This window comes from Dreissena polymorpha, chromosome 7 (genome assembly GCF_020536995.1).
Source record: "Dreissena polymorpha isolate Duluth1 chromosome 7, UMN_Dpol_1.0, whole genome shotgun sequence".
Classification (NCBI taxonomy): domain Eukaryota; kingdom Metazoa; phylum Mollusca; class Bivalvia; order Myida; family Dreissenidae; genus Dreissena; species Dreissena polymorpha.
Genome location: NC_068361.1, coordinates 109,351,142 through 109,364,049, shown reverse-complemented (window position 1 = coordinate 109,364,049; position 12,908 = coordinate 109,351,142). Strand labels below are relative to the sequence as shown.

Sequence of the window (12,908 nt, the reverse complement as noted above, 5' to 3'; positions counted from 1 at the left end):
CCGGTTAAGTTTTGCGTTTAGGTCCACTTTTCTCAGAAAGTATCAATGCTATTGCATTCAAACTTGGTACACTTACTAACTATCATAAGGGGACTGGGCAGGCAAAGTTAGATAACTCTGGCGTGCATTTTGACTGAATTATGTGCCCTTTTTTTCTTAGAAAATTGAAAATTTTGGTTAAGTTTTGCGTTTAGGTCCACTTTTTTAAGAAAGTATCAATGCTATTGCATTCAAACTTGGTACACTTACTTACTATCATGAGGGGACTGGGCACGCAAAGTAAGATAACTCTGGCGTGCATTTTGACAGAATTATGTGCCCTTTTTATACTTAGAAAATTGAAAATTTTGGTTAAGTTTTGTGTTAAGGTCCATTTTATTCCTTAATTATCAAAGCTATTGCTTTCATACTTGCAACACTTACTAACTACCGTAATGGGACTGTGCAGGCAAAGTTATGTAACTCTGACTTGCATTTGGACGGAATTATGGGCCCTTTATACTTAGAAAATTGAAAGTTTGGTTAAGTTTTGTGTTTTGGTCCACTTTACCCCTAAAGTATCATAGATATTGCTATCATACTTGGAACACTCGCAAACGATCATAAGGGTACAGTAAAAGGACAAGTTGCATAACTCTGGATGTCATTTTTACAGAATTATGGCCCTTTTTTGACTTAGTAACTTTGAGCATATGGTTAAATTTTGTGTTTCGATCCACTTTACTTCTTAAGTATCAAGGCTATTGCTTTCAAACTTCAAATACTTTCATGCTATCATGAGGTTACTGTACCTGGCAAGTTGAATTTTACCTTGACCTTTGAATGACCTTGACTCTCAAGGTCAAATGATTAAATTTCTCAAAAATTGCCATAACTTCTTTATTTATGATTAGATTTGATTGATACTTTGACAAAACTACTCTTACCTGACATACCACAATAGACTCCACCCAAACCATCGCCCATGCCCCCCCCCCCAACCCCCCCTCCCCCCCCCTTTTTTTTTTTTTTTTTTTTTTTTTTTAAGATCATCTCACAAATTACCACCACACCCTCACACTATACCCCCCCCCACCCCACCCCCCTCCCCAATTTTTTTTTAAACGGTTAAAAAACAAAACTATTTATTTTGATTATTTTATGTTTGAAATACCGTCCAACCATCGCACCCAAGAATCCCCCCCACCCCCCCTCCCCCCACCCGAATCCCCCCCCCCCTATTTTTTTTTTTTTTTTTTTTTTAAGATCATCTCACAAATTACCACCACACCCTCACACTATACCCCCCCCTACCTCACCCCCCCCATTTTTTTTATGAAACGGTTAAAAAACACAATATTTATTTTTATTATTTTATGTTTGAAATACCGTCCAACCATCGCACCCAAGAATCCCCCCCCCCCCCCTCCCCCCCCCCCCCCACCCCCCCCCCCCCCCCCGATTTTTTTTTCCTTTTTTTTCGCATTTTTGGAAGAAAATGTAATAAATGTCCACACCCCCACACAATGCACCGCTCTTCACTCCACCCCTCCCTCCTTTGTGATTGAAAATAAGAGTCCCTTCACCTTTAAAAAGAAAATAGATGAGCGGTCTGCACCCGCAAGGCGGTGCTCTTGTTTCAATTTGTTTTCTGTCAAATACGAATCTTAAAAACGATAAAACGATCCTTATCTGTTGCCCTGAACTACTTTAGCCAAAGGCCCTCAGGCCGTTATGCTGGCAGCGGGCTGATTATAGACGTCTGGCCCAGCTCAGCTGTGTATTATTGTTTAAATACATATATGGTTACTATCAAGAAAATTAAAACACGACATTAACATATTTTATTTAATAACATACACATAAAAAACACATAAGTATTGACAATTCTGAAATCAAAAGTATGACATTAGTTTGTAGTTTCCAAATCTTGTGAAATCTATGTGGTGTAATTTCAAGCGCTCATGTTCAGAAATGTGGTGTAAATAATTTTAAATAACAGCAACAAACACTTGTTAAAAATGTTGTGAATGAAACGGTAAATAAACTATAAAAACTACTATAAAAAAACAGCATGGGACATTTTACTGCGCCCATGTACAAATAACTAGGGAATGTTTGTCCAGAGAAGTGCACTGTCAGTACTTCTTGCAAACACAGCATTGTTCTTTATCCACAAAAATGTCAGTTGACAAAACTGGGTCTTGACCCTTTACCACTTAGATACGTATTTTACCATTTGTAGTCTCTTTGAAAGTTATATTTAATTTAATACCTTTCTTACTGTATTTAAGTTTCAAAGGCCAAACCTTAGATACTGATGAGCAGCAAACAGCATTGAACCTGAACAGACTGCGAGTTACTCGCAGGCTGTTCTGGTTTTATGCTGTTTGCACATAGCCAATTCCACTTTGTCTCTGAGTGGGAAAGGGTTTTAATCTAGGGGCAGAGCGTGAGACAGATCTACCACTTGAACAGCTGATCAGCATGTGCTGGACAGGGGTCGACTTTCAGGTGATGAACTCTGTAGTCATTTACAGGTTTGAATGTTTTGTCTCTGTTGAGGGCTTTGCCTCCAAAAATTTTTATGTTGATGCTGCTTTAGGGCTTCACAAGCTGCTAAGACAGTTATATCATTAACTCTTTCAGTGCTCAGGAACCAAATTTTGAAGGCCTTTGCAAACAGTTTGGATCCAGATGAGACGCCACAAAACGTGGCGTCTCATCAGGATCCAAACTGTTTGCCATTCTGATAGTATTCTGTGAAAAAAATCGAAGAAATGCTAATTTTAGAAATTCAGCAGACAACATTTTAGCAGACGACAAATTTCCCAGCATACAAAGGATTAAGTCATTAAAAAAGCAGTAATCTTTGTACATATCCGACTGGGCTATGGTTTTTGCATCCTAAGCACCTAACACCTGTGGTTTCATTCAGAAAATGGTTTGTCCCTCTGCTATCAGTAAAACCTTGAGCCAAATTGTATGTTTATCGCCATTTTGTAACTTGACATTTGACTGTGTACTTCAGTGTGTATTGAAATAGGCTTGTGGCAAATAGCTTGTTTTATTCATGTAATGTAAGGTTGAGTGGTTGAAGTTTAGCAGAGGGTATTAGTTTTGAAAACTGTGTGTTACTTCACAAATATTCATTTTATTTACAAGGAAGGATCATAATATTGAATTAATACTTTTCAATAAAAGAGCAGTTCCCAGTACCTATTTCAAAATGGCAACTTCTGAATGTTCAGTTCATAACAGTTCAGATTTAGTAAAGGACTATGTTTGCGGTGCTTGCGAAAGTAAAAATATTGAACAAAGTGCTGATTATTTTTGTGTATCATGTATGAAGTGTTTCTGTGCAAAATGCATGTATCACCATGATCAATTATATGCGAATCATTTTAAATATGGAAGAGGACAAATAAATAGATGGCCTCTTACAAAGACAATAGAGGAGTTTCTACTGAAATGTGATGTCCACAAGGATATGAAACTAAAGATGTTTTGCCAGGATCACAGTCAGCTGTGTTGCACTGAATGTGCTTTTATGAATCACAGGTAAGGTGCACTCTGTCATGCAATAAATGGGGAAAATTGGCGGCTTTTAATGGAATCAATATAGAATGTATGTTAATTATTCAGCTTCATTTCACAGTTGTTAACCAGGTTTTCCGAAGGAAAAAAACTGGTTATTAGATTGGCGAATGTGGGCTGGTGGGCGGGCGGCCGAACAAGCTTGTGTCCGCTCTCTATTACAAGTTTTTTTCATCTGATCTTCACCAAACTTGGTCAGAAGTTGTATCAAGATGATGTCTAGGTCAAGTTTGAATATAGGTCATTGGGTCACTTAGTGCGTTATTTAACATTCAGCATGGTGTCCGCTCTCTAATTCAAATATTTTTCATCCCTTCTTTACCAAACTTGGTCAGAAGTTTTTTTAGATGATCTTAAGGCTGAGTTTGAACATGGGCCTTGCTGTGTCAAAAACTGGGTCATGGGGTCACTTAGTGGGTTTTAAACATTCAGAATGATGTCCGCTCTCTAATTGAAGTAGTTTACATCTGATCTTCACCAAACTTGGTCACAAGTTTTAGCTAGATGATCTTAAGGCCAAGTTCGAACTTGGGCCTTGCCAGGTCAAAATCTAGGTCACTGGGTCACTTAGTGCGTTTTAAACATTGAGAATGGTTTCCGCTCTCTAATTCAAATACTTTTCATCCGATCTTCACCAAACTTTGTCACAAGTTTTATCTAGATGATCTTAAGGCCAAGTTCAAACATGGGCCTTGTCGGGTCATAAACTAGGTCATGGGGACACATAGTATGTTTTAACATTCAGCTTAGGGTCAAAAACTAGGTCACGGGGTCACTTAGTGCGTTTTAAACATTGAGAATGGTTTCCGCTCTCTAATTCAAAAACTTTTTATCCGATCTTCACCAAACTTGGTCACAAGTTTGATCTAGATGGCCAAGTTCGAACATGGGCCTTGTTTTTATTGAAAACCTGGTTTTGTGACAATTTAAATTTGTCCCTTGTTACAATTGTTTTAGGCATTTTAACAGTTATTTTAAATAATGCTACATAGGTGATGGTTGTGTGGTTTAAAGATATGAATCTTAGATGTCTAGATTACAGATTTGGGAATAAATTGATTATTATCTTTTTTTAACCCTTTACCACTTAGATACATATTTTAACGCATGTGTAGTCCTTTTGAAAGTTATATTTAACTAGATTCAAGTTTTTAAGGCTTCTTTTCCAACCCTTAGATACTGATGAGCAGCAAACAGCATAAAACCTGAACAGACTGTGAGTTACTCGCAGGCAGTTCTGGTTTTATGCTGTTTGCTCATAGCCATTTTCACTTTGTTTTTCAGTGGGAAAGGGTTAAGCAATAAGGTTTTTCAGTGGTATTAGATTATGTTGCTCATCTTGCTTATCATTACTGTCCAAGTCTTGTTTATATACCTTTAAACTATGTAGTACACAAGTTTAATTTTTCTCTCAGGAAAAGATTTTAATTTATTCTTTCAATGTTTGTCAATACAACGCCTGTTTTGAATATTATAAGTATTGAAGTTTGATACCCCTTGATATTTGATATTTATTTAGGTATTCCATACATGTTTATTTTACTTGTGGTAATAATGGTACATTTTGCTTTTTCAGACATTGCACCAATGTGGCTCTAATTTGTGACTCATGAAAAAAGATGTCAGTAGACATGCAACAGTTGTCAGAGAATCTTCAAACTAATCTTGATGAACTTAATTCTTTCAAAAGTAAACAAGAGGCCAGCATTCAGGCTGTGGAGGCATCATGGAGTGAAAACCGGCAAGAAATCCGAGATCTGCGAAAGAAATTAAATGCTTACCTGGATTCTCTAGAAACTGCAACCTTAAAGAACTGGATGAAATGAGGTCCTTATTGGTCAAACTTCTCTGAAGAAAGGCGTTGACAGCTGCAGCAGATTGACAGATGACTTGAAAACACTCAGTGAAGCTGTACAGGGCTTTTGTGATGAGAACAAGAAAGAACTTAAGCTCATAGCCAGCAGAAAATGTTTAAATAAAATACAAGAGTCTGAGTCATTTCTGAAGAAGAAAACAGTGAGTGTTCATAGTTCAATAATATTCCAGACAAACGTTGACATTGAGAAGTACCTGTCTGAACAGGCAAGTCTTGGAAGAATTGTAGACCGTATGCAGTCTCTCACAGTCAAGATAAATCCAGACCAGGTGATGACTGTCAAGAGCAATGAGTATATTGTGAGAATATCAAATGACACAATGGAGACTTGCGTCATCACTGACATGTGCAGCCTGCCTAGCAGCTATTTCGTTGTTATAGATCGTTTTAACAAAAGAGTGAAGCTGTTGGACCAGCATTGCAATGTTTCCAGTCACTGTGATGTGTCTCATTATCCAAGCGGCATTTGCCAAATCTCATCCAGTGAGGTGGCTGTAACTGTTGCTTATGATGTCCAGTTTATCTCTGTGAGCAAAGGGCAGCTGGTGAGTGGGAGGAAGTTCCAGCTGGTATTGCCCATCATGAGGGAGCCTTGTATTACACCTCTGACACTGCCCTGTACCAATACACTCTGACTGGATCACTTGGAAAGGCTGTATGAGGATAAGAAAGGCAATTTAACAGGCAAATGTATTTTTATACATACAGATAAAAAGATTACCTCTGCTGATATTGTTAAACACTAATGAACATTTGTAAAATTATTATTGAGAACAAAAATAAGAAATGAACATAAGTGTAAATGTATATATTATAATCTTGATCTACCTATTTATAACATGTTTAATGTATTGCAGTGTTCAAATGTGCAGTGAATCCTGCTGTGGACAGGATCTATGTCACCAACAACACTAATGACAAGCTTATCACTCTGGCTACAGATGGCACACTGAAAGCCACCTTCACAGACCCTGAACTGATAACCCCATATGGTGTACATGTTACACCTTCAGGACAAGTCCTTGTCTGTGGAACCGACTCCCATACTGTCATACAGGTGGATTGTGAGGGAATAAAGAAACTGGCAACGCTGGTGTCAAAGAAAAATGGAATGACCAACCCATCATCTGTTTGCTACAACACAAAAACTGACCAGATCATTGTGGGCTTATTTAGAAACAATAAAATCAGTGTTATCGAATTGCAATAGCTCTTCCAGTGGAAAAAACTTTGAACTAAACACTGAAATTTGCAATTTCCAGGTTTTTGTTTGAATGGCACATTGAGTCAGTGAAGTCAACATATATGTAAGGAAAAAAACTTGAAGAATTTTTCTTTTGTTATGTACAATAATTAAATTATTTATAACAACTATCTATACTGTTTATTCTGATTAGTTTTTTAGTATTACTTCTTGTATGTGTTGTTTGTCGGGAACAAATGTTATATTTTAAATATTGTTCTGTCATTTATTCTCAGGGATTAGGCCAAACTAAACAAGTGGCAGGGGGCCTGCAAATGGGAAAGGGGGCAATCTCTTTTGTGAAAAATGGTAAAATGGCAATCTTTGTACCTTGTGATGTTTTACTTTTTTCAAGCATTGATCAAGCATATATTGCATGAGGTGTGAATCTTATTAAAAAATAAAATTATACTTAAACCAAGTAATACTGCATGTTTATCATATTATCATGTAGGTTGTGTCTGTATTTAAAATTCAAATATTTTAAAAGGGAAGGGCATATGATTGGAAGGCCACCCCCCCCCCCCCCCCCCCCCCCTGCCATTGTGCTTTAGCTAAATTGCTAATGCTTTATTAGAACTATTGGTATTTGTGTTGTTTGTTTTTTTGATACCGTACTTCTTAGATTATAAAACAGATGGACTATAAGACGGGGTCCCCAATATTGTGGTATTATGCATGGACCTTCTTATAAGGCGTGGTAAAACAGTATCCACATAGAAACATTTTGTTCTTTCAACAAAGCCAGATGTACCTTCAAATTACAGGTCTGTAATTAAGCACTCGCAAACTGGCCATTTGCGAGTTAATTTCAAAGAACGCGTCTAAAATGCGAGTGCACAAATTAGGTACTTGCAATTTTTTGCAAGTTGGAGAAAAATTAAGATTATCACATATTGCATATATTACCTGATTATCCCAGATTATTATTTAATCCAGCACTTAAATATTTAGACACAAATGCAGACCAAGAATGAATGAATATTTTGTTTAAGAATTGAATAAACACAACTTGTCGCCATTTGTCGGAAGGGCCAGGTGCATGTTAATAGCATGAGGGAACACACAATATGATGCATATATACAGGATATTCCCATTGAACATGCGAAACCAACACAGAGCGATGTGTGCGCATCCGATAAACGTCATACTTTTAAAATAGCAACCAATCTAAGATTGTTATATGTTTTGTGTTTAAAACAAAAAGCAGAATGTAACCCCAACCGATTTTTCAGATGTGTACTATATTGGGACATAGTTGTTCACCCCAAAAAGAAGTTAAAACGTCTGGTTGCTGATCAGACAGTTCATTTTTAGCTAATTTATTTTTTGAAAAAAAATTATGAGCTATTGTCATCACCTTGGCGTCGGTGTCGGCGTCCGGTTAAGTTTTGCGTTTAGGTCCACTTTTCTCATAAAGTACCAATACTATTGCATTCAAACTTGGTACACTTAGTTACTGTCATGAGGGGACTGGGCAGGCAAAGTTAGATAACTCTGGCTTGCATTTTGACAGAATTATGTACCCTTTTTATACTTAGAAAATTGAAAATTTTGGTTAAGTTCTGTGTTTAGGTCCATTTTATTCCTTAAGTATCAAAGCTATTGCTTTCATACTTGCAACACTTACTAACTATCGTAAGAAGACTGTGCAGGCAAAGTTATGTAATTCTGACTGGCATTTTGACGGAATTATGGGCCCTTTATACTTAGAAAATTGACAATTTGGTTAAGTTTTGTGTTTTGGTCCACTTTACCCCTAAAATATCATAGATATTGCTTTCATACTTGGAACACTCGCAAACTACCATAAGGGGACAGTAAAGGACAAGTTGCATAACTCTGGTTGTCATTTTCACGGAATTATGGCCCTTTTTTTACTTAGTAACTTTGAATATATGGTTACATTTTGTGTTTAGATCCACTTTACTTCCAAAGTATCAAGGCTATTGCTTTTAAACTTCAAATACTTTCATGCTCTCATGAGGGTACTGTACCTGGCAAGTTGAATTTTACCTTGACCTTTGAATGACCTTGACTCTCAAGGTCAAATTATTAAATTTTGCTAAAATTGCCATAACTTCTGTATTTCTGATTAGATTCGATTGATACTTTGACAAAAAAACTCTTACCTGTCATACCACATTAGACTCCATCATCTAATAAATAACGACCACGAAAAAAAACTTTAACATTGGCCATAACTTTTTCACTTTTGAAGATAGCAACTTGATATTTGGCATGCATGTGTATCTCATGGAGTTGAACATTTTGAGTGGTAAAAGGTGAAGGTCAAGGTCTTCCTTCAAGGTCAAATGTCAAATATATGGCGTCTGTCCGTCCAAAAACTAACATTGGCCATCACTTTTTTAATATTGAAGATAGCAACTTGATATTTGGCATGCATGTGTATTTCATGAAGGATCACATTTTGAGTAGTGGAAGTTCACGGTCAAGATCATCCTTCAAGGTAAAAAAAAAATAATAAAAATTTCAAAGCGGCAGTTTCATGAAGATGCACATTTTGATTGGTGGAAGGTCAAGGTCATCCTTCAAGGTCAAGGTCATCCTTCAAGGTCAAAGGTAAAAAAAAATCAAAAAAAAATCAAAGCAGTGTTATCATGAAGCTGCAAATTTTGAGTGGTGGAAGTTCAATGTCAAGGTCATTCATCAAGGTCAAGGTCATCCTTCAAGGTCAAATGTAAAAAAAATAAAATTTCAAACCGGCGTTAAGAAGCTGCACATTTTGAGTGGTGGAAGTTCAAGGTCAAGGTCATCCTTCAAGGTCAAGGTCATCCTTCAAGGTCAAATGTCAACAAAATAATATTTCAAAGCGGCGTTCTCATAAAGCTGCACATTTTGATTGGTGGAAGTTCAAGGTCAAGGTCATCCTTCAAGATCAAAGGTAAAAAACAAACAAACAAACATTTCAAAGCGGCGCAATAGGGGGCATTGTGTTTCTGACAAACACCTCTCTTGTTTTTTTCAAACATGGTTAAAAAACACAAATATTTATTTTTATTATTTTATTTTTGAAATACCGTCCAACCATCCCACCCAAGAATCCCCCCCCCCAAAAAAAAAAAAAAATATTTTTTTTTGCATTTTGTTTTGCATTTTTGGAAGATAATGTAATAAATGACCACACCCCCACACTATACACCCCTCTCCACTCCACCCCTCCCTCCTTTGTGATTGAAATTGAGATAGGTCCCTACACCTTAAAAAAAAAAAATAGATGAGCGGTCTGCACCCGCAAGGCGGTGGTCTTGTTGAGCTGTGCAATCACTGTATACTTTAATTTTAAAAGAAAAATACTTGACAAGATGTCACAAGGGCTGAATGAGTTGCTGTGAAAGACCTAGATCATAGTATACCATAAAATAGCGTTATTTGCACTGTTCTTGCATTTTTAAACCTTAAGTTAAAATAAACATAGTTCTACCAGTTTTATATTTGTGTATCTGTTACCACAGTATCACTACAAGTTCAGGAATTTATTTTTCGAGTTTAGATCTACCAAAGGATGCATTTTTTTTATAACTTGTATTGCGAGTTGGAAAGACAAAATACGAGTTTAAATTTTAACAACTCGCAATTTTTTGCGAATACTTTTATTTTGCCTGTATCTGAGGTTCAAATATGGCAGTTGTCAGTCATGTCACAATTATTTGCAAACATCCTACTACTCTAGTTCAGACATGGCAAAAGATTATCAACCGAATGTGGAATGCAAGATTGACATACTTGACTAACTGTTAATTTAATATAATGTTATCTATCAGATCACTTGAGAGAGAGTCCAGCATCAGAGAGTATATTGCTGAAAGTTCATGTTGGAAAGTTGTGCATGAAGTTTGTGTCTGGCCCTTTACCACTTACTGTTGGAAACTTGTTTTTGTTTGTCTTTTGATGAAAAACAGCTAACATCCCCCGTGTCCCATTACATTAATTTGTGCCCAGAAGTACCCAGTGATGCAGACAATTTATTGCTTTAGTATTTAAAGAATGAGATGGGCATAATTATGTATTCATACTTTGGACCAAATTAATTAACAGTGTTAAAAATATATGCCATACCAAGGTCTTCTAACGGGCTATGCCACCTGCTCCTTGCTGATGTCATTTTAATGCCACCTTTTATAAGGATGAGGGGGTGGGCAATATATTTGCCCTTGTCGGTTGGTATTTCCTTCCTTTGTAAAATTGGAAACTTCAATATTTTACTTTAAACTTATGGACAAAAACAGAGTTGTGGCCTCTTTGTATAAAAAAGGACATGATTTTAATACATGTTGCCTGTTACTCAACAAGTATTGCTGCAAGAGGGCTGAAACTTTTCAAAAATAATAACATGCATGGTATTTTGTTTACTTTCATATTTTGGCTTGAGTGCCCTTTTTTTAGCAAAGTTACAATTCTTATCTTCCATACATCAGTTAAAATATTTCTGTTAGTGGCCTAAACGTCACAAATACATTAATCAGTGAATTTGCAAACCTCAATTTTTGGAGTTTTCAGACAAAGGCAAAATTAACGGCATCCGTGTTCTACCTTTTTTCGACTATTTCTTGTTGATTCAGCCTTATATCTTTAAAGAACGTACATCTCTATCTTCTATTGCAACATAAAACTAAAAAGATTCATCCTTTTAAAGTGTTGATTGAATGTTGAAAATTATTTTACAAAAAATCTGCAACAAACAATCAATTTTAGTGATTTAACAGTCTTGTTAAAAAGTTGGATTTATATAATAAATGTATTTCCAAACATTCTTTTGTATACAAAAATATATTAGTGATAGTCAATGATAAATTAACTTGCAACTTTTTACAGCCCCCCCCCCCCCCTCAAGAAACATTAGGGGATGATAAGCCACTTAATCATCCTGTGTGTTTCACATTGATTGCAGGTCCATTCAAGAGGAGTTAAGCAGCTCCAAGAGTGAGACTGTCAGTCTGAAGGCCCTGCTGGAGGAGAGACAACTCCAGCTGGAGGAACGTGTGGCTCTGGTAGGCAACAGAGTTGTCTCTCTTTAACATTTCATTCAGTTACCTCCCTTTGTTAAGTCCAACTTCAACTATGCAACCTAGTTATCATGCTTATAATATTGACTTTCAACTTAAGATTTACTAAGTTACCTCCCTTATTCAAGAAAAAACTTCCCTAGTACCTTCCTTTTCTTCTGGCCAAGTTTAAAAATGTTTGGTTAATGCCTCCCTTATTCAATTGAACTTCAACTGTACAATCAGTTACCACTGTTATTCAATTGAGCATATTAAGTACAATCACTTACCTCCCTTCATTTTGTTGAATCGCACCACATTTAGTTACCACCCTGTTTTAGGTTAGACATCCATAAACCTTTACTCATCTTCTTTTGTTTAGTTAAAATGTAAAAGGGGGAGATCAACAGTACTGTTTTAGACATTCAGTAAAGAATAGTCCCTCTGTTTGTTAAAGTTTTTAGTCATATTATCTAATAAAAATGATTTATTTTTCAATCTGTCACCCATCTGTAGGTGGGTCACTTAGAGTCCACACTGAGCAAAGAGCATGAGGAGATGGAGAGACGCATACAGAAACTGGACCAGAATGTCCAGAAACATGAGGTGGAGGTTCAAGAGAGGACAAAACAGGTGTGGGCAGTAGTGTTGATAACTTGCCTCAAAGGAAGAATGGATATGTACATTAAATAATTTGTGTCTTGTTCTGTGAAAACTGGGCATAATGCATGTGCGTAAAGTGTCGTCCCAGAAAAGCCTGTGCAGTCTGCACCAGCTAATCAGGGACAACACTTTGCGCTTTAATGGTATTTTTCGTCCCCAAAGGAAGTCCCTTTTTACCGAAAATCTAGTTTAAGCAGAAAGTGCCGTCCCTGATAAGCCAGTGCGAACTGCACAGGCTAATCTGATACGACACTTTACGCTCATGCATTATGCCCAGTTTTCTCAGAACAAGACACATTTTATTATAAACAACAACATTCAAACAAAGTAAAATCCATTTTACTCATATTCTGGTTGTCATTTTCTGTTGTGGGGTATAAAAGATTGAAGGACAATTGTTTAATGTATATGTTGCATTTGATTTGAAGTATGCTTAGATCCAAATATAATGATAGTTATTCTTGAATGCTTTGAGCTTTTATGAGTACATACAAACAAATCAAAGTTCTCCCTGGTATAGGCAAAACCATGTACAAGAAATTT

The 12,908-nt window shown here is 36.5% G+C and overlaps 1 protein-coding gene across 1 annotated transcript in view; it reads left to right on the top strand.

Moving 5' to 3' along the window:
* The window catches only part of LOC127838264 (coiled-coil domain-containing protein 18-like), a 94,463-nt gene that overhangs the window by 70,201 nt on the left and 11,354 nt on the right, over positions 1 to 12,908 (top strand). The window contains exons 24-25 of the mRNA XM_052365891.1: positions 11,609 to 11,708; positions 12,219 to 12,335. Of these exons, the coding sequence (XP_052221851.1) occupies positions 11,609 to 11,708; positions 12,219 to 12,335 (217 nt within the window). The remainder of the gene's footprint in view (positions 1 to 11,608; positions 11,709 to 12,218; positions 12,336 to 12,908) is intronic.